The 24,092-nt window shown below is 45.3% G+C and overlaps 1 protein-coding gene across 1 annotated transcript in view; it reads left to right on the forward strand.

Annotated features, from left to right (window-relative positions):
* The window catches only part of rictorb (RPTOR independent companion of MTOR, complex 2b), a 50,948-nt gene that overhangs the window by 19,122 nt on the left and 7,734 nt on the right, over positions 1-24,092 (forward strand). The window contains 22 exon segments of the mRNA XM_048258420.1: positions 4,489-4,576; positions 4,827-4,917; positions 5,139-5,205; positions 5,342-5,422; positions 7,812-7,912; positions 8,188-8,353; positions 8,924-9,025; positions 9,318-9,364; positions 9,681-9,816; positions 10,079-10,278; positions 10,854-10,980; positions 11,821-11,985; positions 12,869-12,945; positions 13,235-13,313; positions 13,553-13,662; positions 13,825-13,912; positions 14,133-14,225; positions 15,144-15,250; positions 15,538-15,824; positions 17,386-18,550; positions 22,122-22,202; positions 23,803-23,980. Coding sequence (XP_048114377.1) covers positions 4,489-4,576; positions 4,827-4,917; positions 5,139-5,205; positions 5,342-5,422; positions 7,812-7,912; positions 8,188-8,353; positions 8,924-9,025; positions 9,318-9,364; positions 9,681-9,816; positions 10,079-10,278; positions 10,854-10,980; positions 11,821-11,985; positions 12,869-12,945; positions 13,235-13,313; positions 13,553-13,662; positions 13,825-13,912; positions 14,133-14,225; positions 15,144-15,250; positions 15,538-15,824; positions 17,386-18,550; positions 22,122-22,202; positions 23,803-23,980 — 3,636 coding nt within the window.

A 24,092-nucleotide genomic window follows, 5' to 3' on the forward strand; every position in this document is an offset into this window, starting at 1 on the left:
AAGACATTTATACATAAATAACATATAAAGTTAAACTTGATGATCTACTCTATTATTTCACCTTAGTTTGAAGAAAATAAAATGTATAAAGTAAGGGATAATGAATAGAACGCCGGTCATTATTGGGAAAATAATCCTGGCAGGGTGAACCGGACCCCGTCGTGAGAGCGGAGGGGTCTTGCTTCGCACTGAAGAGACTTATTTTCCTTTTTTTTAATGACCGGCGTTCTATACATTATCCCGCTTATTATACGGCTACTTGCCAAAACTAAAAAATAAACGCCACATGATATGTCTCTTTACATTTATTATGACGGCCGCGCAGTGAAGCGGCGGTGATATAGGTTTAGTCAGATTTTTTTTTTTTTTTTTTTCGCATGTCCAAATTTCCGTCAAGGATTCCCGGGACACTGAAAGACGGGGTAAGACGAAACTTGGTGGGCATGTAAACCCCATATGGATAGCATGGAACCATCGTTTTTCGTTTTGATCTGTAGCCCCCCCGCTGGACTGCACCCCCCAGAAAGGAGGGTAGGGCAGACACAGTTTTCTGTGAATATCTCGAGAACCGTAAGGTTTAGAAGGACCATTTTTTTTTGTATGTTGATCTCAAGGGGCCATGTCAACCCATTCCATAACCACTCATTTTCATGTATAAGCCACCTAGTTAAACACAAAAAAAAGTAAAAATGAGATGTTGTAATCGCGGGGTATCTGTGACCTAACATAGTCAAAACTGCATGAAATTGGAAGTGTAGGATCATTATGACACCCCTCTGAATGCACGCCAAGTTTTAATCGAATTCCGTTCATGGGGGCCACACAATAAATTAATTTATGTTACTATACACCAACTGGCCTGTAGGTGGCGGAGACAGTTTTCTGTGAATATCTCGAGAACCGTGAGGGCCTAGGAGGGCCACCTTTTTTTTTGTATGTTGGTCTTAAGGGGCATGTCAACCCATACCATTACCACTTATTTCATGTATAGCCACCTAGTTAAAAATTAAAAAGCAAAAAATTAGGTGTTTTCATCACAATATCTCTGGCTGACATGGTCAAAACTGCACGAAATTGAAAGTGTAGGATCATTATGACACCCTCTAAATGCATGCCAAGTTTTGTGAACTTTCGTTCATGGGGGCCTTACAATAAAATAATTTATGTGTACATTTAGTGACCCGTACACCAACAAGGATTCCCGGGACACTGAAAGACCGGGTACCGCGAAACTTGGTGGGCATGTAACCCATGGATAGCATGGAACCATCGGTTTTCGTTTTGATCTGTAGCCCCTCCGCTGTACTGGAGCCCCCGAAAGGAGGGTAGGGCAGACACTAGAGGCCTAGAGAAAAGACAGCTATGGTAACCTAACAATTAGGATTTGCTTTGCCTACACTGCTGTTTGGTTGTCCCAAACTTTGAGATGATCCATACTGCATTAACTGAATCTTATCAACCCGAACTGCGATGTTCCAAAGAGAGTCACAGGATGCAATGCCTAATAATCTCACTGCCTTCGGCATAACTGCTAACAGTGCGCCTAGGCCTACTGTTAAACACCTGAAAAAATATTAAGCTGCTGTTTTCTTTTCATGATTTAGCACTAGGCCCTACGCTTAAATGATTTATGACTGAATGGAACGTTGCGTTTTTAAGCGCCAGAACTGCTTATCACGTCGTGTGACAAAGTTTACACCAACCATCATCTCTTCTAATGTATCCTTATGTTGAGATGTCCATTCTCTTTGCCCTAGGCTATCATTTGTCTTGTGAAGCATGTTTCAATTAAGACAATACACAAGCTATTTTTTTATTGTTGTAATATTGAATGATTTCATGAATAAATTATGCGCACAGTCGCATACAGGATTCTGACTGGGTAAACCACTGACCAAGGCCACAGTAGCCTGTGAACCTCTGATTTTCAAAGGGAAATCACAGCAAACGCGCAAAACAACTCTTCTCTTCAAATTTCCCTTCCAAATTACTTTTTATTGTCTAAAGAATCTAACATTCTAACAGCAACTGCAAAGCAAATGCAAGCTAACCAAAGTGCAGTCGGTTCTCCCGCCATGGTTTTTGAAATCACACACCTGCTGTATCTGAAGCCCCACACATGCATAATAAGGCCTACGATTATCACTCTACACACCCCCTGTTGCACATCACAATTTAATTTACTATAGCTGATCCTGCCTTCTGGCTCCCCAAAATGCCGCATCATGTGAACAGATCAGCAGGCCGGCAAATTTTCACCTCGCTTTCAGACACAAAAAGACGGCAAAAAGACGTCTCCTCTTCCCGCAAATTTAGCGGGATCTCTGTGTGAAAAGGCCTACAGTTTTCTGTGAATATCTTGAGAACCGTAGGGCCTAGGATGACCAATTTTTGTTTGTATGTTTGCCTCCAGGGGTCATGTTAACCCATTTCATGTGCACACATGTGCATAAACAGATACACACGCACACACATACATTCACAGTAATCATACGTATGACACATACTCACACAGTAGACATATGTACGCATGCATGCACATGCACAAACACACATACGCAGGCAAACACACAAGCACGCACGCACACACACCCACACACATAAACATAAACGTGTACACGCACACATGCACACAATTCAAGAATTTCTCAGAATTATGAACAGGCAAGATGGGGGTGGGGTTGTATAAAATGAATTTTACATGTGAAATCTATGAACTAATCATGTTTTGGTACTTGTTGTCTAGCAGATACCAGTGAGAATTGAGTGTAGATAATGCAATTTAGTGAGACAGTTAGAATCATATAGGCCTTTCAGCGTGATTTATTTTTGTGGAAAAAATGTGCTGGACTGGGCGGCGGCCATATTTTGTACCGCTCTGCGGTACATCTAGTTTGTTACCGTTTCGTCGTTGCTTTTGCTTAGAAACAAATCGTTTGCAACACACGCTGAACTTGAATTAAACATTCTTTAGAACACAGTTGATCTACGCTCGACTTTCAAGTGACCAGACTGCATGCGGAGTGCACAAAACCCATTTTCCTTGTCAGCGGTCTGTTATACATAGCAAAGGTCTGTTATACAAAATTATACGACCTCCGAACGTTGGGAAGCCCCATTCAAGTGAAAAGAGCATTCTACAGCATTATAAAGAGCCATGTAATACATAAAAGAGAATGCAAATAACAAAAACTAGAACTATCTTCAAACTAAATATTATTGTATTTCAAACAAATGAGTTATTTGTTATTAGTTATTAGTCAAAGATTAGTTATTGGTAGTATAGTATATGGTAGTATATATAGTGTATATATATATATATAGTACAGTACAGAACAGTATAGTACTTTTGTCTTTTTTCTGGACATTAGAATGTACTATGTATATATAGTATATATAGTTTTAAGTTTAGGTTTAAGTAAGTTTTTTTTTTTTTTTTTGACCCATTTCAGATATACTGTACCATACCCACCCATGTATGGTACAGTATATCTGTTTGCTGTTGTGGTGAAATCTTAATTAATTGTGGGTGGGAAGGAATATTGCATTAATGGCATCTGATGCTACAAAATCAAAGTGAATCTCTGATCGGCTCTAAAGATGACTGAAAGACTCTGGCTATAAGCGAGGGAAGTATCCCTACGGGTACAGTAAAGTGCCTAACTAAACTAACTATTGAAGCGACTGTTGGTCTTTTCAAAGAATCTGGTAGGCTGAGCCTTGCTATGAACTCTCATGCCTTATGGCCTTGTGACGGTACACTATCAAACGTCTCTCTCTCCTCCCCTTCCCTCCCTTCTCTCTCTCCTTCCCTTCCTCCCTTCTCTCCCTCCTTCCCTTCCTCCCTTCTCTCCCTCCTTCCCTTCCTCCCTTCTCTCTCTCCTTCCCTTCCTTCTCTCTCTCCTTCCCTTCCTCCCTTCTCTCTCTCCTTCCCTTCCTCCATTCTCTCTCCATTTCTTATGGTTTGACCAACAGAAATATGAGACACACTACTCCCAAAAGTGGTCACTAGACGTGACCAGTGACGACACCAAGTTCATGAAGTCTATTGGTGCGCCCCTGCTAGGAACAAAACACTACTGGCCACCAAACAGTGCTGGCCACCTTTTGACCCCCTTCACAGATAAAAAGCACGTGTGAACCAGGCATCTCAGTGGGACTGAAGTAGATTCTGACCTGATAGTGGTAAAAAGAATGAGTCCACTCCTAGTCAAAGTGAAAATGGAAGCAAGTCTGAAACAATCTTGTGGATGACTGGAAGGCCCTGTTACATTAGAAATGAAGCCAGTTCTGTATGACTCACTGAAGAGCAAACACTGGAGGCAGAGTGGGAATAGAATAACAAACTAATCTGATCTTTTTTAAAAAGTGTGTGTGTGTGTGTTTTTGTGTGTGTGTGTTCTCCTTTACACAAGGTTATTGTTGAGGTTTTGAATATGTGTGTGTGAGCTGAGCTGACTTGCCCTGGCTGTGTGTTTGCCTTGGCAGAGAGGGTTGCTGGAGGTCATGTACGACATCTTCAGACTCCCTGTTCCCGTCGTCACACAGGACTTTATCGAGGCACTGCTCAGTGTGGGTGAGTTATGTGTACTCCAGTACAGACACACACACACACACACACACACACACACTAGCTGGAGTGATGAGATTCACCTTGGCACCTGGCATTGCTCCATTTTAATAAGACCTTTTTTCACAGCCCCTTATGAAAAACGTTAACGTTTGTGTGTGTGTGTGTGTGTGTGTGTGTGTGTGTGTGTGTGTGTGTGTGTGTGTGTGTGTGTGTGTGTGTGTGTGTGTGTGTGTGTTCTTGTTCCACCTCTTAGATCCCAGCAGGTTCCAGGACAGCTGGAGACTCTCTGATGGCTTTGTGGCCTCAGAGGCCAAAATTATTCTCCCTCATCGAGCGCGGTCAAGGTGAGCCCCTGCAGTATGGCCACAAAACTAGCCTCACTGTGTCCCACGTCATATTTAAGCTATGATGGCTAAATACGATGGAAAAATGCTGACATTTTTGTTTTTGCTTTTTTAAGGTGTTGTGTGTAGGTTGTTTTTTTGTTCCAACATTCTAAATGATCTAGATATAGAACCAGAACTTCTCAGCTCTTTGATTATGTTTCTCCTCTTTCTCTTTTCAGACCAGACTTGATGGACAACTACCTTGCTTTGGTACTATCTGCCTTCATTAGAAGCGGACTCCTGGAGGTAAGGTTATCGCAACATTTAAAGGTGTTAGTATTTTTTGTCAATAAATTATGATATTATGATGTTCAGTGGCTAGCTGTATCTGTGTTTTTCTAGTGCAAATCATCTCATGTCCACCACTCTCTAATGTCCGCAGGGTCTGATCGAAGTGATCACTAGCAGTGATGACAGCATCTCAGTACGAGCTACCATTCTCTTGGGAGAACTTTTGCACATGGTAACTTTCTCAACATTCTTTCACACAGACATGTTAACATACATATATATATATATATATATATATATATATATACATACATAAGTATAAGTATAAGTATATATACTCTTTTGATCCCGTGAGGGAAATCCGTGAATTAGTGAAACACACTCAGCACACAGTGAACACACAGTGAGGTGAAGCACACACTAATCCAAGCGCAGTGAGCTGCCTGCAACAACAGCGCGGGGGAGCAGTGAGGGGTTAGGTGCCTTGCTCAAGGGCACTTCAGCCGTGCCTACTGGTCAGGGTTCGAACCGGCAACCCTCCGGTTACAAGTCAGAAGCGCTAACCAGTAGGCCACGGCTGCCCTCAAAATACATACATACATACATACATACATACATACATACATACCACTCACTTACTCACTACCTCACTCAACTCATCACTCACCACTCACTCACTCACTCACTCACTCACCACTCACTCACTCACCACTCACCACCACTCACCACTCACTCACTCACTCACCACTCACCTCACTCCACCACCACTCACTCACTCACTACCTCACTCACTCACTCACCTGCTCACCTCACTCACTCACCACCACTCACCACCACCACCACTCACCACCACCACACCACTCACTCCTGCCTCACCACCACCACTCACCACCACCACCACCACCACCACCACCACTCACCACCCACCACCACCACTCACCACCACCACCACTTCACCACTTCCACTTCCACTTCCACTCCACTTCCCTTCACTTCACCACTTCCACTCCACCACCACCACTTCCACTTCACTTCATTCCACTTCCACTTCCACTTCACTCACCTACTTCCACTCCCCACTTCACTTCCACTTCCACCACTTCCACTTCCACTTCCACTCACTCCACTTCACCACTTCCACTTCACTCTTCACCTTTCCCCACTTCACTCCACCTTAATTTGCCTGCCCCCACCTACCTTCCACTTCCACTTCACTTCCACCACTTCACTTTACTTCCCTCACTTCACTTCAATTTCCACTTCACTTCCACTTCCACTTCACTTACTCCCCACTTCACTTCATCTCCACCACTTCCACTTCACCACCCCACTCCACTCCATCTCCCTTACTTCACTTCACTTCCACTTCACTTCCCCACTTCCACCACTTCCACTTCCACTTCCACCTCACCTTAATTCCACTCCACTCCACTTCACTTCCCTAATCTCCACTTCCACTTCACCACTCCACTCCACCACTTCACCACTCCACTTCCACTTCACTTCCACTTCCACTTCACTTCCACTCCACCACTTCACTTCACTTCCACTTCACTTCACTTCACCACTTCACTTCACCTTCCACCACTTCACCTAATTCCACCACTTCACCTCCACTCACTCCACTTCACTCACTCACCACCTACCACTTCCACTTCCACTTCATCACTTTACTCCACTTCACTTCCCCACTTCACTTCACTTCACTTCACTCCACCACTTCACTTCCATCACCACTTCACTTCACTTCACTTCATTTCCACTTCACTTCACTTCACTTCCACTCCACTCCACCTTTCACTCCACCTACTTCACTCCACTCCACCTTCCACTTCACTCCACCACCACCCACTTCCACTTCACTTCCACTCACCACTCCACTTCACCTTACCACCACCACCACTTCACCCCCTCACTCCACCACCTTCACTCCACTTCCCCACTTCACTTCACTTCCACTTCACCACCACTTCCACCACTCACTTCACTTCACCTACTCCACCACTTCACTTCCACTCCCCATCTCCACTTCACTCCCCACCACCTCACTTCCACTCCACCACCCCACTTCACCTTACTCCACCACCACTTCACCCCACTCCACTTCCACCACCACTTTACTTCCACTTTACTCCACTTCACTTCACTTCATCTCATTTACCCATCCATCATACATGCATACATACATGCATACATACATGCTCACTCCTTACTCACTCACTCACTCCAACTCACTCACTCTCTCTTCCTGTGATCCTGTGAGTGTCTCTGCATTTATCCCATCCGTGAATTAGTGAAACACACACAGCACACCGTGAACACACAGTGAGGTGAAGCACACACTAACCCAGAGCAGTGAGCTGCCTGCTACAGCGGCGCTCGGGGAGCAGTGAGGGGTTAGGTGCCTTGCTCAAGGGCACTTCAGCCGTGGATGTGGGCATGGGAGAGCAGTGCTCAACCCCTTCCCCTGCCCACATTTTTCCTACTGGGTCGGGGATCGAACCGGCAACCCTACGGTTACAAGCCTGAAGCCCTAACCAGTAGGCCACGGCTGCATTAATACATATTATAAGCAGTTTATATGTTCATTTAACTTCATTCCGTTTGTTCTTCTCTCTCAGGCCAACACTATTCTCCCACACTGCCATAGCCACCACTTGCACTGTCTACCAGCCCTCATAAACATGGCTGCCTCCTTCGACATCTCCCAGGAGAAGCGACTGTGAGTCTCTCCCCTTTGTCAGTCTAGTGGTGGTATTCATTTTACTGTTAGCACTGCTTTGTTTGTTAGCATTGCTTCAGTGTTGAACCTAAAATCTTAGTGTTGAATCAAGTTGCTAAGTAGCAGGTTTTGAATGTATTTGGGGTAGCCATCATTTTTTATTCAAGTGTCTTTCTGTGCGTTTGTGTGTGTTTATGTGTGTGTGTGTGTTTATGCGTGTGTGTGTGTTTATGTGTGTGTGTGTGTGTGTGTGTGTGTGTGTGTGTGTGTTTCAGACGTGCAAGTGCTGCCGTGAACTACCTGAAGCGCTTCCATGAGAAGAAGAAGCGCGGCCCGAAGCCCAACAGCCTGTATCTGGACCACATCATCCGCAAGTCCGTGGCGCCGCACTACTGCAGAGAGCAGCAGCTCCGGCCCCAGAGAGACATCTTCAGCATCAAAGTACCATACTCCGCACTGCACCACAAACACACACACACACACACACACACACACACAAATAATGGAAGATAAATATTTGAGAATTTTGAATTTAAGTGTGGATGTTGCTCGTTGAATGGCTTTTTAGCAGATTGGTTTCAATGTGTATCACCTTTTTTTTTGTTATTTATTTGAATCAGATTTAGTATCTTTTAGTAGATGTTTGTCTGATTATGTATGTGTATTGCTCTAGCTCCCAAATATGTGGCTCTGTGGGAACGCGTACCGCCATGACACTCAGAGATACAGTATAATGGGGCTTATCTAGATAGATAGATACATAGATAGATAGATAGATAGATACATACATACATACAAACAAATACATAAACAAAATAAAGATGGCGTTGTTTCCTATTTGTGCAGAGAGTCCCCTTTTTAAGTGCATCTTAGTGGAATAATTGATCTTTGTTGATTTCTCACAAATTGCATCTGTGTAAGACTAGCATTCCCAGTAATGGTTTCCCACAATTTCATTTCTGGTATAATGTTCTCAACTGTATAAAGTGCAAAGTGGCTCTGTGGTTGCAGGACACTGAGGAGGCGCTGATGGCTAACCTGAGGGACAGCCACATCCTCATCCACAAACAGAACCTGGACTGGAACTGGGTCCTCATCAGCACCATACTCAAGGTGAGAGAAGAAAAACACTCTCAACATTAAACTCAAACTCAGGGAGGCTGTGTGTGTGCGTGGATTTCGCGTCGTCGCGTCGCGTCGATGGCGTCGCGTCGTCTTTGCGTGTGTGTGTGTGATTGTGAATTGGGTAGATTTTTTGTCCTCCTAGTCTGTCTTTAAATGGGTTTGAAAAGGCTTGCCTCCCAATTAACAGAGACATGAATGCAACTTAATCTCCTTCATTAAAAATGCTTTATGTCTTGAAATGTTCCTCCGCCTTATGTTCTCATGTCTATTGTTTTTTTAGTGGCCAAATGTAAACCTGCGGACCAACAAAGATGAGCCGATGCACAAGTAAGGACTCATCCATTTCTCGTTCATTTATTTGCCCCACTTAAAGGTGTGTGTGTGTGTGTGTTATATACTAGTGTCATCATATGGCTGAGTATATGTGTGTTTGTTACAGGTTTCCTTCTGCTAGTGTGTGTGTGTGTGTGTGTGTGTGTTATATACTAGTGTCATCATATGGCTGAGGATATGTGTGTTCGTTACAGGTTTCCTTCTGCTAATGTTAGTTTGTGTTTGTTTGTGTGTGTGTGTGTGTGCATGTGCATGTGCGCGCGCGCGCGCGTGTGTGTGTGTATGTGTGTGTGTGTGTGTGTGTGTGCAGGTTTGTGCGGCGGCTGCTGTTCTTCTACAAGCCCAGCAGTAAGCTGTATGCCAGCCTGGAGCTGGACCACAGCAAGGCCAAGCAGCTGACCGTGGTGGGCTGCCAGTTCATTGAGTTCCTGCAGGAGTCAGAGGAGGTGAGGAAGAAAGCAGACACACACACACACACACACACACACACACATACACACACATACTTTTTTCCCACCAAAATGTGGGCTACCGGTCCACACTAATATCAAGACTGTGATCAGTACTGTGTACACATTCAAATATGAGCTTGTTAGCTTTTACCTATGGATTTGAATGCAAGCATATGTACTGTATGTGTCTGTTGTTTGTGTGGGTGTTTATGTATATGCATGTATTTTTCTACACACGTATCTTTGGGTCCAACAGGATGGGCAGGGTTATCTGGAGGATCTGGTGAAGGACATTGTCCAGTGGCTGACATCGTCGTCGGGCCTGAAGCCGGACCGCAGTCTCCAGAGCAACGGGCTGCTGAACACGCTCAGCCAGCACTACTTCCTGTTCCTGGGCACCCTCTCGTCCCATCCTAACGGCGTCAAGATGCTGGAGAAATGTGGCGTATTCCAGTGGTGAGCGCTCAACGCCTCCTCAACCAGCTCGTCCTTTAGTAACATTTCTGCACACAGTGATACACCTATAACTTGGGAACCATTGAGCTAAATTTCAACAAAAACCTAAGGCAATTACAAAAAACAAGTTTTTTGATAACTTAAGCGTTGTCCTGTGTTTTTTTTTTATGAGCAGAAATGTGGGTCATTAAAATGATTTTGAATTTAAATGTAATTGAAAAATTGTCTATAATTAATATATGATCGATCCTAAAAGTGGACCATTATGTTGAACTGAGGAGACCCTGGCCTGAGAGGACAGTGGTTTATCTACATGGAGGAGAAGCTTGCATTTTTCGGTCAGCAGGGGGCTCTGTTTGTGCAGAAAAGCCTGTACAGTTTTCTGTAGAAAATGAAAAATTCCTCAGAGAGACTTTGTTGTTTGGTTTGTAGCCCACATGATTTCAAGAATGTTCTACCCTTGAATCTAGTGAAGAAGATGATTATGTGAAACGGAACCCTTTAGGTTTTCAGAATATGATAAGAACACTTTTGCTCTTGCTTTTAATGTAAGCGTTTCTCTATTTCTGTTTCAGTCTGTTGAACCTCTGCTCTCTGAAGAACCAGGACCACCTGCTGAAGTTGACCGTGTCTACGCTGGACTACGGTCGCGATGGCCTGGCTCGGGTCATCCTGTCCAAGATCCTGACCGCAGCCACCGATGTAAAAGCACCACCTTACTCTAAATAAGTCTCAGACCATCTCACATCTGCTCTCATTCAGGCCTCTCCCTGGAGTGCAGACACAAATAATGACTGGCCTCCTTTTTGAAGCACATTCACTCTATTAGTTTTTATGAGTTGTAGTAATACATTTTCATCTGGGCTCAGAGCCAGATCTCTTCAAGTTTTAAATTATGGCTACAGTATGTCATCGTACGTTTGCTTTATAGCAGGATTCATTTAATCATATCCCCATGCAACTTTTTTAGCAAAAACATCACCTGCAGCATTACAGTGAATTTCATAGCTGACGATGGCTGTAACAGTTTTGGCACATACTGTATATCTCTTTGTATTGGGTTTAAGTAGAATCCCAAGGTCTATTGCCTCAGGGACAACATAAATAGCTAATTAATTAGCCTTGGTGAGACTTGACACTTGAGACAAACGATGCCATAGTTCAGTACGTGCTTTCAGTACTGTGCCTAATCACCAAATTATTGTTCTTGTTCTGACTTGCACTTACAAAATTACCCTCTAGTGAGGCTGCATGCTATTGAAAGAACGAAAGATGCTATTGAAGATACGGCAATGCAATGCTGATCATGTTGCGATGCCTCTGTTCCCTGTTCTCTTTCTCTGCTCAGTGCCTATTATGCAAGTGAACATTGGGATGACAGTGCTAAATGATATTATGTAGCCCTACTGAAGCAACTAATTATTATAAAGTTTTCTATTAATTAAAGCTTTTTAAATTTAGTGAAGTGTTGTGCATTGGCTGAAATAAACTATTGCCAAAGCCCATGTTCAATGTCAATGTTCTTTCTGTTCATTACCATAGAACTGCCGTCTATATGCCACCAAGCACCTGCGCGTTCTCCTACGCGCCAACGTGGAGTTCTTCAACAACTGGGGCATCGAGCTGCTGGTCACCCAGCTTCATGACCGCAACAAGGCCATCTCTATAGAGGCGCTGGACATCCTGGACGAGGCCTGCGAGGACAAGGTGAGCAGACTGGTCTCACAACGTGGAAAATATTTGTGACAAAACCCGATATCATTATGTAGAATTACATCAGACACAAGCTTTGTAAAATCTCACCTTCAACGAGGTAATTTTTTATTACTTTAAGTTTTTTTTTTTTTTTAATTTAGCCATAGAAAGTGTAAAGTAGTATCTGTCATATATCATGAAAATATGGCTTGATGAGAAATATCATTTGTCCTTCTAATGGAGGAAAAGTTAACGGTTTCCACAGAGTCAAATTATGTCCAGGTCTGAGGATGTGGACATTACTGGCCCACCATAAGTCACGTATTCATTGTCTTCCCACAGCTGTCTTCACTGTGGCTTCCACTTCCCAAATGCTGTGTCATTTACTTTGAGTCAGCTATGTCTGCGAATTCAGTCGTGTTGTTTCCCTTTTGTGACTGTATTTGTACTAGGGGTGTAAAGGTACACGTATTCATACCGAACCGTTTAGGTACAGGACGTTAGGTTCAATACAGATGTGTACCGAATGTACTGAACGCAGTCTTGAACAGTAATCAACAGTACAGTAGGGTTTTTTTTTGTGTGTGCGGACCATGTTTTAAATTCAACTTCCCACAGAAACATATTAAGTGGCGGACCATATGTCCGTTTAGTCAATTAACGGCAAAAACATTGGACACCTTTTTCAAAATACTATTACTGTTGCGCATCTGCAATATAGTCAATGAATTTTAGGCTAGCAGTACCTACATGTATAGGCTGTACCGAAAAATAACCAAACCATGACTTCAAAACTGAGGTAGACACCGTGATTTTTGTGTACCGTTACACCCCTAATTTGTACTGAGTGGTCTTCTGTTAGTGCTAATTAAGTTTGTGTGGACCTGTTGCTTAGGCGAATCTACATGCACTTATTCAGATGAAACCAGCACTTACCCACCTGGGCGACAAGGGCATATTGCTGCTTTTACGGTCAGTCAACAACAGACATTGCCCATGAAATTAAATTTTTAAAAATAAGCAAACAGCATTTACTGTCTTGTGTTGTAAACAAGAATACATTTATTCTCCAATCACTTTATAAGAATATTTACAATCAGTATTAAAAATATTGAAACAGCCCTCACTGATGTGTTTTTGGTAATCAGGCATTTTTTCCAAAGACTTTAGTGATGTGTAGATCTCCCTAGAAGCCCTTAACAGATGTATTTTATGCTGTGTCCCATGTCACTAACAGATGCATTTTGTGTCCTATGTCCAGGTTCTTGTCTATCCCAAAGGGCTTCTCCTACCTCAATGAGAGGGGATATGTGACAAAGCAGCTGGAGAAATGGCAGAAGGTGTGTGACCTGAAGTACAACACTATTGACCAGCTGTAGTGAATCTTTTTTGCTTTTCTGTCCATTCTTTGGCTATGCAGCTGCAGTGTACTGCAGGTTGAGTATTGACTTCTGGCCATGAAGAAGCTTGTAGAAAAAGAAACAGGAGGGGCGATGGAATTGCATATCTTCTAACCGCATGGGAGTAATCGGCCGTGAGGTTTGATGACTAACTATACAGAGTTCATATCTTTTGTCAGGAGTATAATCTGAAATATGTGGACCTGATTGAGGAGCAACTAAATGAAGCTCTCACTACCTACCGCAAACCAGTTGATGGAGACAACTATGTACGCCGCAGCAACCAAAGGTCTGGAGCTATGACTTGTCTCCTCATCTTTCCAAACTAGTTATATTTAATAACATCATTCACAGCCAGCACTAGACTGCACTAGGTAGGCTATAAATCGACTTTAAAGCTGTTTTACAGTTTTTATTATTTGTTTATGTGTTTCAAAACTCTTTCTGACAGGTTACAGAGGCCAAATGTTTATCTGCCAGTGCACTTGTATGGGCAACTCGTCCATGATAAGACCGGCTGCCACCTATTGGAAACCCAGGTAATACTTATTTGCATCTACTATGGCACAATATAACTAGAAGCTGTCTTTTTTTATTGATGGTACTGTATATCTCAAAATCAGTTCCAAAGGATTTAGAAACATTATGAATTAATTTACTTTAAAACAACAGACCTAAATTCCTAGGACGGATGATGGACATCCACTCTTTTAGTCCTACATCTGGACATCTGTATGTGTATGTGTTTCTGTCTGTCAGAATGTGGTTCCTGACCTAAGCTATACGGTGAGATCGCCTGTGCTGGACAAATGGGAAGGCATCAAGCAGCTGAAGGCAGCTCTCTGGGCACTGGTCAGTGGTCATTCAATTATTTGTTTTGTTTTATTTTCTTAATCTGTTCATTAGACATTTTTTTCCAAAATGCGTTGCATTGCAGCTGATTTAACCTCTTTCTCTTGTCTTTGGGTTATTGCATGGCTTATGGTGATCTCGCTCGTGTGCTTTTGGAATTCGTCAGTTGATTACAGATCTCCTGTGGTTTGGGGCATGCACTATCTAAACAGACATAGTTCTTCCCACACACAGCAATGGTTATTTGGTTATGGACTGTTTTTACACCAGTTTACAGCAACACCAGTTTACAGCTGTTTGTTTTGTACATTTCCACATTGTAAGGATTAACTGAAGAATGCTATTGAAATTGTCTCCTTAATTCCAAATGGAGACACCGTTGACCGAGTAGACTCCAGTGTAGTTAAGAGCAGGTAAAAACTTGAGGCTGTCTTGCGAAAGAATAATTCTTTATTCTGGATGTAACAATTGTTCTGATAACCCTGTTGTACGCACAGCACAGCAAAGTGTTGCAGGGTGAAGCCAAGGTAATGAACTGAAGCAAAGATCTGGGAAACTTCTGGCTAATTATAATACCAGAATATACATTCACGTCTGGGGTCCAATTGGAGGTGGGGAAACAGGCAGTGATATAGCCTTATTCAATTAAGACGTCTCTTGTGGGGGAACAATTAGTTAGGTACACCATTTGCTAAAGTGACAACATTCTGTCTGCTTACAATAAACGTCCTGTCCCTGCAGTTTCTGCAGTATTAAACAAAGAACCAAAAGAATGACATACAGAAAACCACTAAAATCTAACAGGATTATGTCCATAATTGTCTATAAACAACACACCATGTTCCTTTTTAATATTAATGTTCTCTCTAAGACTTTGGCCATGAACCAAGCCAGTAATGATGTTGTTTTTATCCACAGGGTAACATTGGTTCGTCTAACTGGGGCTTGAACCTCCTTCAGGAGGAGAATGTCATCCCGGATATCGTTGCTCTGGCCCAGCACTGTGAGGTTTTGTCAATCCGAGGGTGAGTAATTCTCCAGACATCCCTCTGAGGGCATCACGCTTCTCGTAAAAATGCTCCACTTGAACTTTCTGTCAACTTACGACAAACTTAAGACTCCAGGTTGACTCACCTAACCTGTGGCTATGTTTAGTCTGAAGTTAACTTCAGGGGAATTCCCTCCTGCTCAGCATGTGAGCTCATTTATTCTGTCTTCTCCACCCTCCTTACCACCCCCACCCATATCCACTTCTCACTCCCCACTCCTACACACTCTCTCTGTCCAACTGCCCCCCCACACACACACACAGGACCTGCCTGTACGTGCTGGGCCTCGTCTCCAAGACCAAGCAGGGCTGCGAGCTGCTCAAGCAGCATGGCTGGGACGCGGTGCGACACAGCCGCCGGCAGCCGTGGCCCGTGGTGCCCGACGAGGTGGTGGAGCAGCAGCACCAGGTGCACCAGCACCAGCAGCAGCAGCAGCAGCAGCACCACCTCCTGCCCACCAGCCTGCTCTCCTCCGGGCCCAGCACACTCAGCCTCAACTCGGAGTCGACCAGCTCGCGGCACAACAGCGAGAGCGACTCCACTCAGCCCAGTGAGTCCGTTAAGCCTCTTGTCATATGGACGTCTGGGTCGTGACATGGGCTTCATGGATTCTGATTGGCTGCCAGTCTCTCACAAAACTCACAAAATTGCACTGCAAGTGTCCTCCAACATACAGTAACCGTTGGTCATTCTTATTAGTTAGTGAGACTAATTCTTAAAACTGTAGTTTTCGCTGTTATCATTATAGTGATCATTGGCAGTATGGATGGGCCTTAAGGTCCGAAGTCAGATAGTGGATAGAGGTACCCATTCAGACATGTGGCCCAGGACAGGGAATGTTTTTGTGTGAGCAGCATCTGGACATGATGTGGACCAGAAGTGAGTTCAAAACTGAAGGGGCATCTGGAGGTCATGGCACCAATCCACTATGTAGTGAATGAGTGAGTCCGAGCAGCCCAGTAAGTCCAGTGAGTAAGTCTTTGTCTGGTGTCAATGATTAAGTCACCAGTTGAGTGCAACTCTACAAATGCAATGCTTTAGCATTCAGTTGTTATGAATGCTGAATGTACTGTTATTCAGAGTTCTCCAGGACGTGTCGACCATAGAAAGCACTCTCTGAGTGTTACAGAATTCTCTCCGCAAACTCCAGACCCCTAAAGGTCATCGATGGGTGACTGGCAGTGTGTTGCTCCCTTGACTTCAGAGGATTGGCTGGAGCCACCCAGCTCATTGTTCACCTTTTCATTATTTGCATGACTTTGTCATTTTGAATTGATAAGGCAGGAGGCTCTTAGATGAAAAATGGCTTCCTCGGTTATGAGCCCTCATGGGTTGGTCTGAAGAGCCATAGCTCATGGTGAAATTTTCCGTTTATGGATGGTTTGGGCTGTGGCAGACTGAGGAAGTATTTTGGAACCTCCCAAGATGATAAGAAGGTGTGGAAAAACGGTCTCAACAAGAACAATGTTTGCGCTTCTTCTTTTTTGTTGATAAGAAATGTTATCTGACACGGTCTGGCCTTGGTTAGGCAATTGGAGCAGGCAGAAGCATAAACAAATTTGATGCCAGGTGTGAAGAAAGTGCAATCTCTCAACAGACGGTTATTAATGTGGTGTTGTTAATGCTGCTTATATTCCACTACTATCTTGTTTTGCCTTCTTATTTTAACTTTTTAAAGCAACTCTATGCAGACATTTGCTACTTTTGAGGTATGTTTCAATACGCAACTAGTTTGATATTAGTTTTAATATTTTAATATGGTAATTTGGAGAACAGAAAAAAGTAGAGATGTGTAGAAAAGTGCACTTTGCTGCAAAGTGCTGCCAACAGTACTGACAGTTTTATCAGTGCCAAATGTGCTGCTGCTGGGGGTCGTATGGTTTCTGCATGCTTTTTATGTACATTAGTTTGCTCACTAGTTGTAGACTAACAGTGCTTACTGCTGCTTTGTGTTTGATCAGTTGGTTAATGTACTTGTGTCAAGCAACTCAGGCTTTATAGTAGAAAGTTGCTATAAATTATATTATGTATGAGCAATAATATTATAGTATGAGCAATTCCCAGTCAGGTCCAGTGGTTCATTTAAATGTGTGTTTTCGGTGTGACTGCAGGCATGTATATTCTGGACGATGAGAAGCTAGATGTGTCTGACCTGGCAGAGGAGCAGCCGCTCTACATGCGGCCCAAGCTTCTGAAGGACCGCAGCCCTTTCACCATCCTGGCCTCCAGTCGCTTTGTGCGCAACCGCTTCCTCATCTCCCTGTCGGGCAAGAAGCTGCGCAGCACCAGCGACCCCAAGGGCAGCGGCCTGGGCAAGACCCAGTCGGAGCCCAAGCTGGGCGGCCTGAGGCGCAACCGCACCGTCACCGAGCCGTCGGCGTACTCGCCGGGCAGCGGAGGCGGCGACGTGTTCAGTCCCGTCTTCCCTCCGTCAGACGGGCAGCTGATGCCACGCAGCCCCACGGTCAGCTTGGAGACGTCCTTCGTTGGCAACAAGGCTGGCGAGAACCAGGGCAGCACGCCTAGCATCAGTGAGCTGGAGGAGCGGCCGCCCAAGTCCAGCAGCGGCGGAGTGGGCGAGGCGGGGGTTACCGCGGCGACGGTGCCACCGGTGATGGAGCAGACGAGCCGGGAGAGACTGGCGGGGGGCGACGGGCCGGGCGGCGGGGGGGTGCACTTCAAGAGCCGCAGCCAGAGCTTCAACACGGACACGACCACCAGCGGCATCAGCTCCATGAGCTCCAGCCCGTCGCGTGAGACGGTGGGCGGCCCCGACTACCCGGGCAGTGGCGGCACCACCACCACCACCACCACCACCACCGCGTCGTCCTCGTCGGCGGCCGGCGACACGGACTGCGCCAGCCTGGCCACGGTGGTGAGCGCGCACACCCTCCAAACCCTCCAGTCCCTCCGGACGCCGGCGGCGGCGCGGTCCGACCACCTGTCGCTGTCCGACCACCTGTCGCTGTCCAAGTCCAGCTCGGTGCTGCTGGCGCCGCCAGGCTCCTCACACACGCTGCCCCGCCGCGCCCAGTCGCTCAAGTCGCCCTCGGTGGGCGCCATCGCCAGCCTGACGGACTGCAGCAGCAGCAGCAGCTTCATGTACACCAGCCCGCGCGACGCGCTGGGCTACGCCACGCTCAAGCGGCTGCAGCAGCAGCGCCCACACCGCCTCTCCCACAGCGAGGCGCCGTGACGCCTCGCCAAGGACGGTTTTTCACCGGACACCATCACCATGAAGACGGGCAGCCTGGACTCCAGGCTCACACCACGCAGGTGAATGGCCTCCCGTCCTCAAGTTCACTCTTACACACACACTCGCACACAGACAGAGGTGGATATAGCGTGTATTACAGCCATGTATTACTTAAGCCTGTGAGATGATCTAACTTTTATTTGCGGAAGCTGAGATGTCCACATTTGCACACTCACTCACCCACTCACTCACCCACTCACCCACCCACTCACCCACTCACCCACCCACTCACTCACCCACACACCCACCCACTCACCCACTCACTCAACCACCCACACACCCACACACCCACACACCCACTCACACCCACACACCCACTCACCCACTCACTCAACCACCCGCACACCCACCCACTCACATACCCACCCACTCACCCACCCACTCACTCACCCACACACCCACTCACTCACCCACTCACCCACACACCCACTCACTCACCCACTCACCCACTCCTCACTCACCCACTCACCCACTCACCCACTCCACCCACCTCACCCACTCACTCACTTCTTACCATTTATTTATTTATGACTCATTTATCACATCATTCACACACACACTTTATTTTTTATTTATTTACTCACACACTCACTTATATATTTATTTACTTATATTATCACACACTTATTCTCTCTCTTTCTCTCTCACACACTCACACACTCACTCACACACTCACTCATTCACACACTCACACACACACTCACTCACACACTCACTCACTCACACACTCACACACCTCACACACTCACCCACTCACTCACTCACACACTCTTTCTCTCTCACTTACACATTCTCCGCCCTTCTATACGTTGCCTCACATGACTTTCGGTTCTCTTTTACACATGCCAGTAAATTCTAGCCTGGTCTGTGACCGCCATGCTTATTGAGTAACGTGCAGTAATGACACATAAGTGAGAAAGGGAACCAAAAATGCATTTGCTTACTAATATACTTTCAGTAGACACCCGTCTAATTTGCTATATATTTTAAAAAAAAATGTATAGTACTGTTAAAAAATGCATATCTGGGCCCCAGCTGTGGCGCAACTGGCTGGGGCACCTGCACCGTACGCCGGCGGCCCGGATTCGATTCCCGCCCGTGGTCCTCTCCGGATCTCACCCCAACTCTCTCTCCCACTCGCTTTCTATCACATTAAAGTCATAAAAAGCCCAAATAAATATATTATATGTATGTCATTAAACTAAATTACCATTTACCATTTACGATTATTTTCATGTTCCCTCTTTTGGGTGCATAATACAATGTCTTCAGGGTCTTCCACCTGTATTTCACTTGTTCAGGCGTGCGTCGATAGCCAGCCTCATTAAGTTTTTCACAAATCTTTTAACGTCATTTTCTCCCGTCGATAAACTCCATGACATTGCTACATCTGTGTTACAGATTGTCCTTGGAGTTGTTTCTCTTCAGTAAGATGTCCATGCCTCTAGAGGACCTCTACCACACAAGGCCTAATTACAGTTTTGATCAGTATGAACTTGAAGTCTTTGTAAGCCTGTTTGTTGGAAGTATGGACCCTTTCAACAATAAAAACAAAAACAATGCTTGAACGTTCTATTTGGGCCCCAATCTACTTCCTCTGCATTAAGATAACATATGGAATGTTAAAAAGGAAGTATTGTGGGGCCAACTATGATGCTGATAATGGAACTCTCTTGAAAGGGTCCATAGGTACCAATGTCTCCTCTCATGTCTTCCTCTCTACGGGAACTTTGACAATGGAAGTAGAAGTAATTGTGTCTGTAAATACAACAGCCCTCCTGTAGCATTAGCAGTTCTTACGGGTAGAGATGTAACTTTGGTGTAGTCATGTGCATACTGGAATATTGGATGCTGCTGCGGAAGTATTGCAACCTGGGGACCACACAAATCTGAGAGCAGATTTTAATTTCCTCTTGTAATTCACAGAAATCCCAGAAGCCAATCACAACCACTTTTTTTTGGCATGGGTTGGGCTTTATACAATGACAGACAGAAGGGGACAATTGGCACTGTTTTTGTACACAACCAATGGCTGAGCTGATGGATGTGAGATTTCTCTGAAATTGAGTGTACGACTGCTTAAAACCTTTTTTTAAAGGAAAGATGTGTTTGCTGTGCTTCAAAAAGAATTCGGTAAGAGTTTAATGGACCAACTTTTTGTTTTATGGTAATTACGCGACTGGTTATGCCCCTTGGAAGTCGAAAGTGGACTATGTGTAATGTTGCACCTTTGGTTCATATCAGCATCTCGGACTGTAGCAACTCTTGAAATTGGCTTGAAATGGTGAGATGATCGCTCCTGTGATTAGTACAGTGTTTTTTGTCCAGTGGACTGACTGTGTACGTGGTCTGCCTGCTGCTGCTAGTCTTTTTCACCGTAGTCTACACTTGACCCTTTACTTACTTGTGGACCACAGCCAGTGCCTTACTAAAATTACCGAAATTTCCCCTTGGGGACAATAAACTATGGACCCTTTCAAGAGAGTTCCATTATCAGCATCATAGTTGACCCTTTCAAGAGAGTTCCATTATCAGCATCATAGTGGACCCTTTCAAGAGAGTTTTAACATTCCATATGTTATCTTAATGTAGAGGAAGTAGATTGGGGCCCAAATAGAATGTTCAAGCATTGTTTTTGTTTTTATTGTTGAAAGGGTCTATACTTTTTACTTTACTTTACTTTACTTTACTACAAGAGAATATTGTTGAGCGCTGCCTTTCCTTCATTTTTATCTGCTCCTCAGAAGAGCTTGCTGAGAGAGCCATACTCAGCAAAATTGATGTGAGACTGTTTGAGTAGAATTATGCCGATCCTAGGAGGGCTCATTCTAGGAGGCTGCCCATAATTTCCGAGAATGAGTGTTTAGACTATAGCTATCAAGTGTAATCATCACACAAACACTAATGCATTCGGTTGGGCTTATGTACTGTAGCTGCGCTTTCAGCAAGCTAGTTTCTCTTTTTGATAAGCTCCTGTTCCCGTTCAGCCAATTCTGCATTCGGCCAATGATGTGCACTCATGGATATCTCTTCATCTTCTTCTCTGAGCGTGTGACCTGTGTGAAGAGAGCAGTCAGGAAGTTTCTTTAAAAAAAACATCCCTCCATTTTCTCAACTTATCTTGATTTCACAAGTTTGACTCACTGGCTGTCATAGTCACTGTACTTAGAAACGCCACTGCACCTCTGCACAACCAGGGACATGCAGCCTCCTTAGGTCCTATACAGATGCACAACAAACACTTTGTTGTCATTTTGGGGACTAAGTCTTGGTAACCTAGAGGTCCAGCGTGGCAGAATAGCAGCGCAGCTTCACGCAAAGGGCTTTACACCACATAGAAGCACTTGAGCTATTAGAAAGCCGCAGGTTGTGCTTGCAACCTCAACTTCCTATTGCTTCAGTGAGCAAGCTGAACAGCCTCCAGCCTGTTGCAACACGCATAGTCTGAAGTGATGTCCATCGCAGGGCCACATTCAACCCATCATTTCAACCAGCGACAAACCCAGACCCCAAGTCTCTCAACTCTGCCCCCGGCCCCTGGGTCTGACTGGTATGAGAATAACATGACCTGTGTTTCTGGTGGTCCCTCAGGTACACTAAAAAGCGCTTCAGCTGCCTGGGCCAAGGCTCAGCAGGGGGCCCCCGCAGGCAGCCCAGACTGCCCCTCCCACGGTGCGTGGATCATCCCTCAGGGGCTCACAAACTTGCTTCTTTACTGTCTCCCTACCGATCTTTGTCTCTCTCCATCTCTTTTTCTTTTTTTTCTCTCCCCCCCCCAAGGCCTTTGCCCACTCAAGTCGTCCCTCAACTTTTTTTTTGTTCCCCCTCATTTTCCCTGATTTTGCCCATTCATGTTTTGCTCCTTCATCCTCAACTCTTCCTGCAACTCCCAGAGGCCTTGCCCATTCATGTTTGCTCCTTCCTCCTCAACTCTTCCTGCAACTCCCAGAGGCCTTTGCCCATTCATGTTTGCTCCTTCCTCCTCAACTCTTCCTGCAACTCCCAGAGGCCTTTGCCCATTCATGTTTGCTCCTTCATCCTCAACTCTTCCTGCAACTCCCAGAGGCCTTTGCCCACTCATGTTTGCTCCTTCATCCTCAACTCTTCCTGCAACTCCCAGAGGCCTTTGCCCACTCATGTTTGCTCCTTCATCCTCAACTCTTCCTGCAACTCCCAGAGGCCTTTTTGCCCATCTCATGTTTGCTCTTCATCCTCAACTCTTTCCTGCAACTCCCAGAGGCCTTTGCCCATTCATGTTTGCTCCTTCATCCATCCTCAACTCTTCCTGCAACTCCCAGAGGCCTTTGCCCATTCATGTTTGCTCTTTCCTCCCTCAACTCTTCCTGCAACTCCCATGAGGCCTTTTGCCCATTCATGTTTGCTCCTTCATCCTCAACTCTTCCTGCAACTCCCAGAGGCCTTTGCCCATTCATGTTTGCTCCTTCATCCTCAACTCTTCCTGCAACTCCCAGAGGCCTTTGCCCATTCATGTTTGCTCCTTCATCCTCAACTCTTCCTGCAACTCCCAGAGGCCTTTGCGCTGCAGCCTCTGCATCCTGTATGAGGAATCCTCCCTGAGACCCATTTGGTTTCCTTCTTGTTCGTTTGTTCCCATTGATTTGTGCTTCCTAGAGAAGAAATGACACCTGAACCTTTCCTTCTTTCCCTGACCAGTGCCAAACTCACTCACAGCAATGATCGTAATTGTCCTAACAGTTTACCTCAGATCCTTGCTGTTGATCTTTTTGTTTCTGAGTGTATGCATGAGCATTAAAGTGGTGATTTCCCACATTAGTAATCAGGTAAGCCTGTGAATATTAGTCTGGTGCGTAGACACTCCACAAGTCAACCCTTGTCCCTGAACTCTAAAACATATCTGATGATTCATCCCTTCTTTATCCACTTGGAGTTTTGGCAAGGCGTGCAGACTGTTTTTTTGCCATGACCTGCTGCTGTGCCAATAAATAAATTCCATGTTTGTTTCCCATGATTTTGACCATTAAAAAAAGCTCTTTAGTCTTTACTTTCTTTCACTTTCTTTCTTTCCCTGTTGCTCTTCCCAGTAGATGTTTTCTCTCAGGCTTTCCTCCAAATCGCTCTTCCCCCTTCTGTTTCCTGTCCATGTGCAGTCAGCCATGGGTGTGTCTGTGCTGACACTGTGTGTGTGTGTGTGTGTGTGTGTGTGTGTGTGTGTGTGTGTGTGTGTGTGTGTGTGTGTGTGTGTGTGTGTGTGTGTGTGTGTGTGTGCGTGTGTGTGTGTCCGTGTGTGCAGGTTCCTGAAGGCCCTGAGTTTTGCCTCTCTGGATAAGGAGGACCTGCTCAGCCCCATCAGTCAGACGACCCTCCAGCGTTCCTCCTCGGTGCGCTCCATGGTGTCCAGCGCCTCCTACGGCAGCTTGGACGACTACATCGGTCTGGCCCTGCCTGTGGACCTCAACAACATGTTCCAGGTGCACTCGCTGTTCCACAAAACCTACTGGCAGCTCTGACTGTGGAAATCTCCACATCCCTCTGGACGTCTCTGCCTGGTCTGTGATAACTACATGCATTTGGTCATTTGAT

Source organism: Alosa alosa, chromosome 12, assembly GCF_017589495.1.
Source record: "Alosa alosa isolate M-15738 ecotype Scorff River chromosome 12, AALO_Geno_1.1, whole genome shotgun sequence".
Lineage (NCBI taxonomy): Eukaryota > Metazoa > Chordata > Actinopteri > Clupeiformes > Clupeidae > Alosa > Alosa alosa.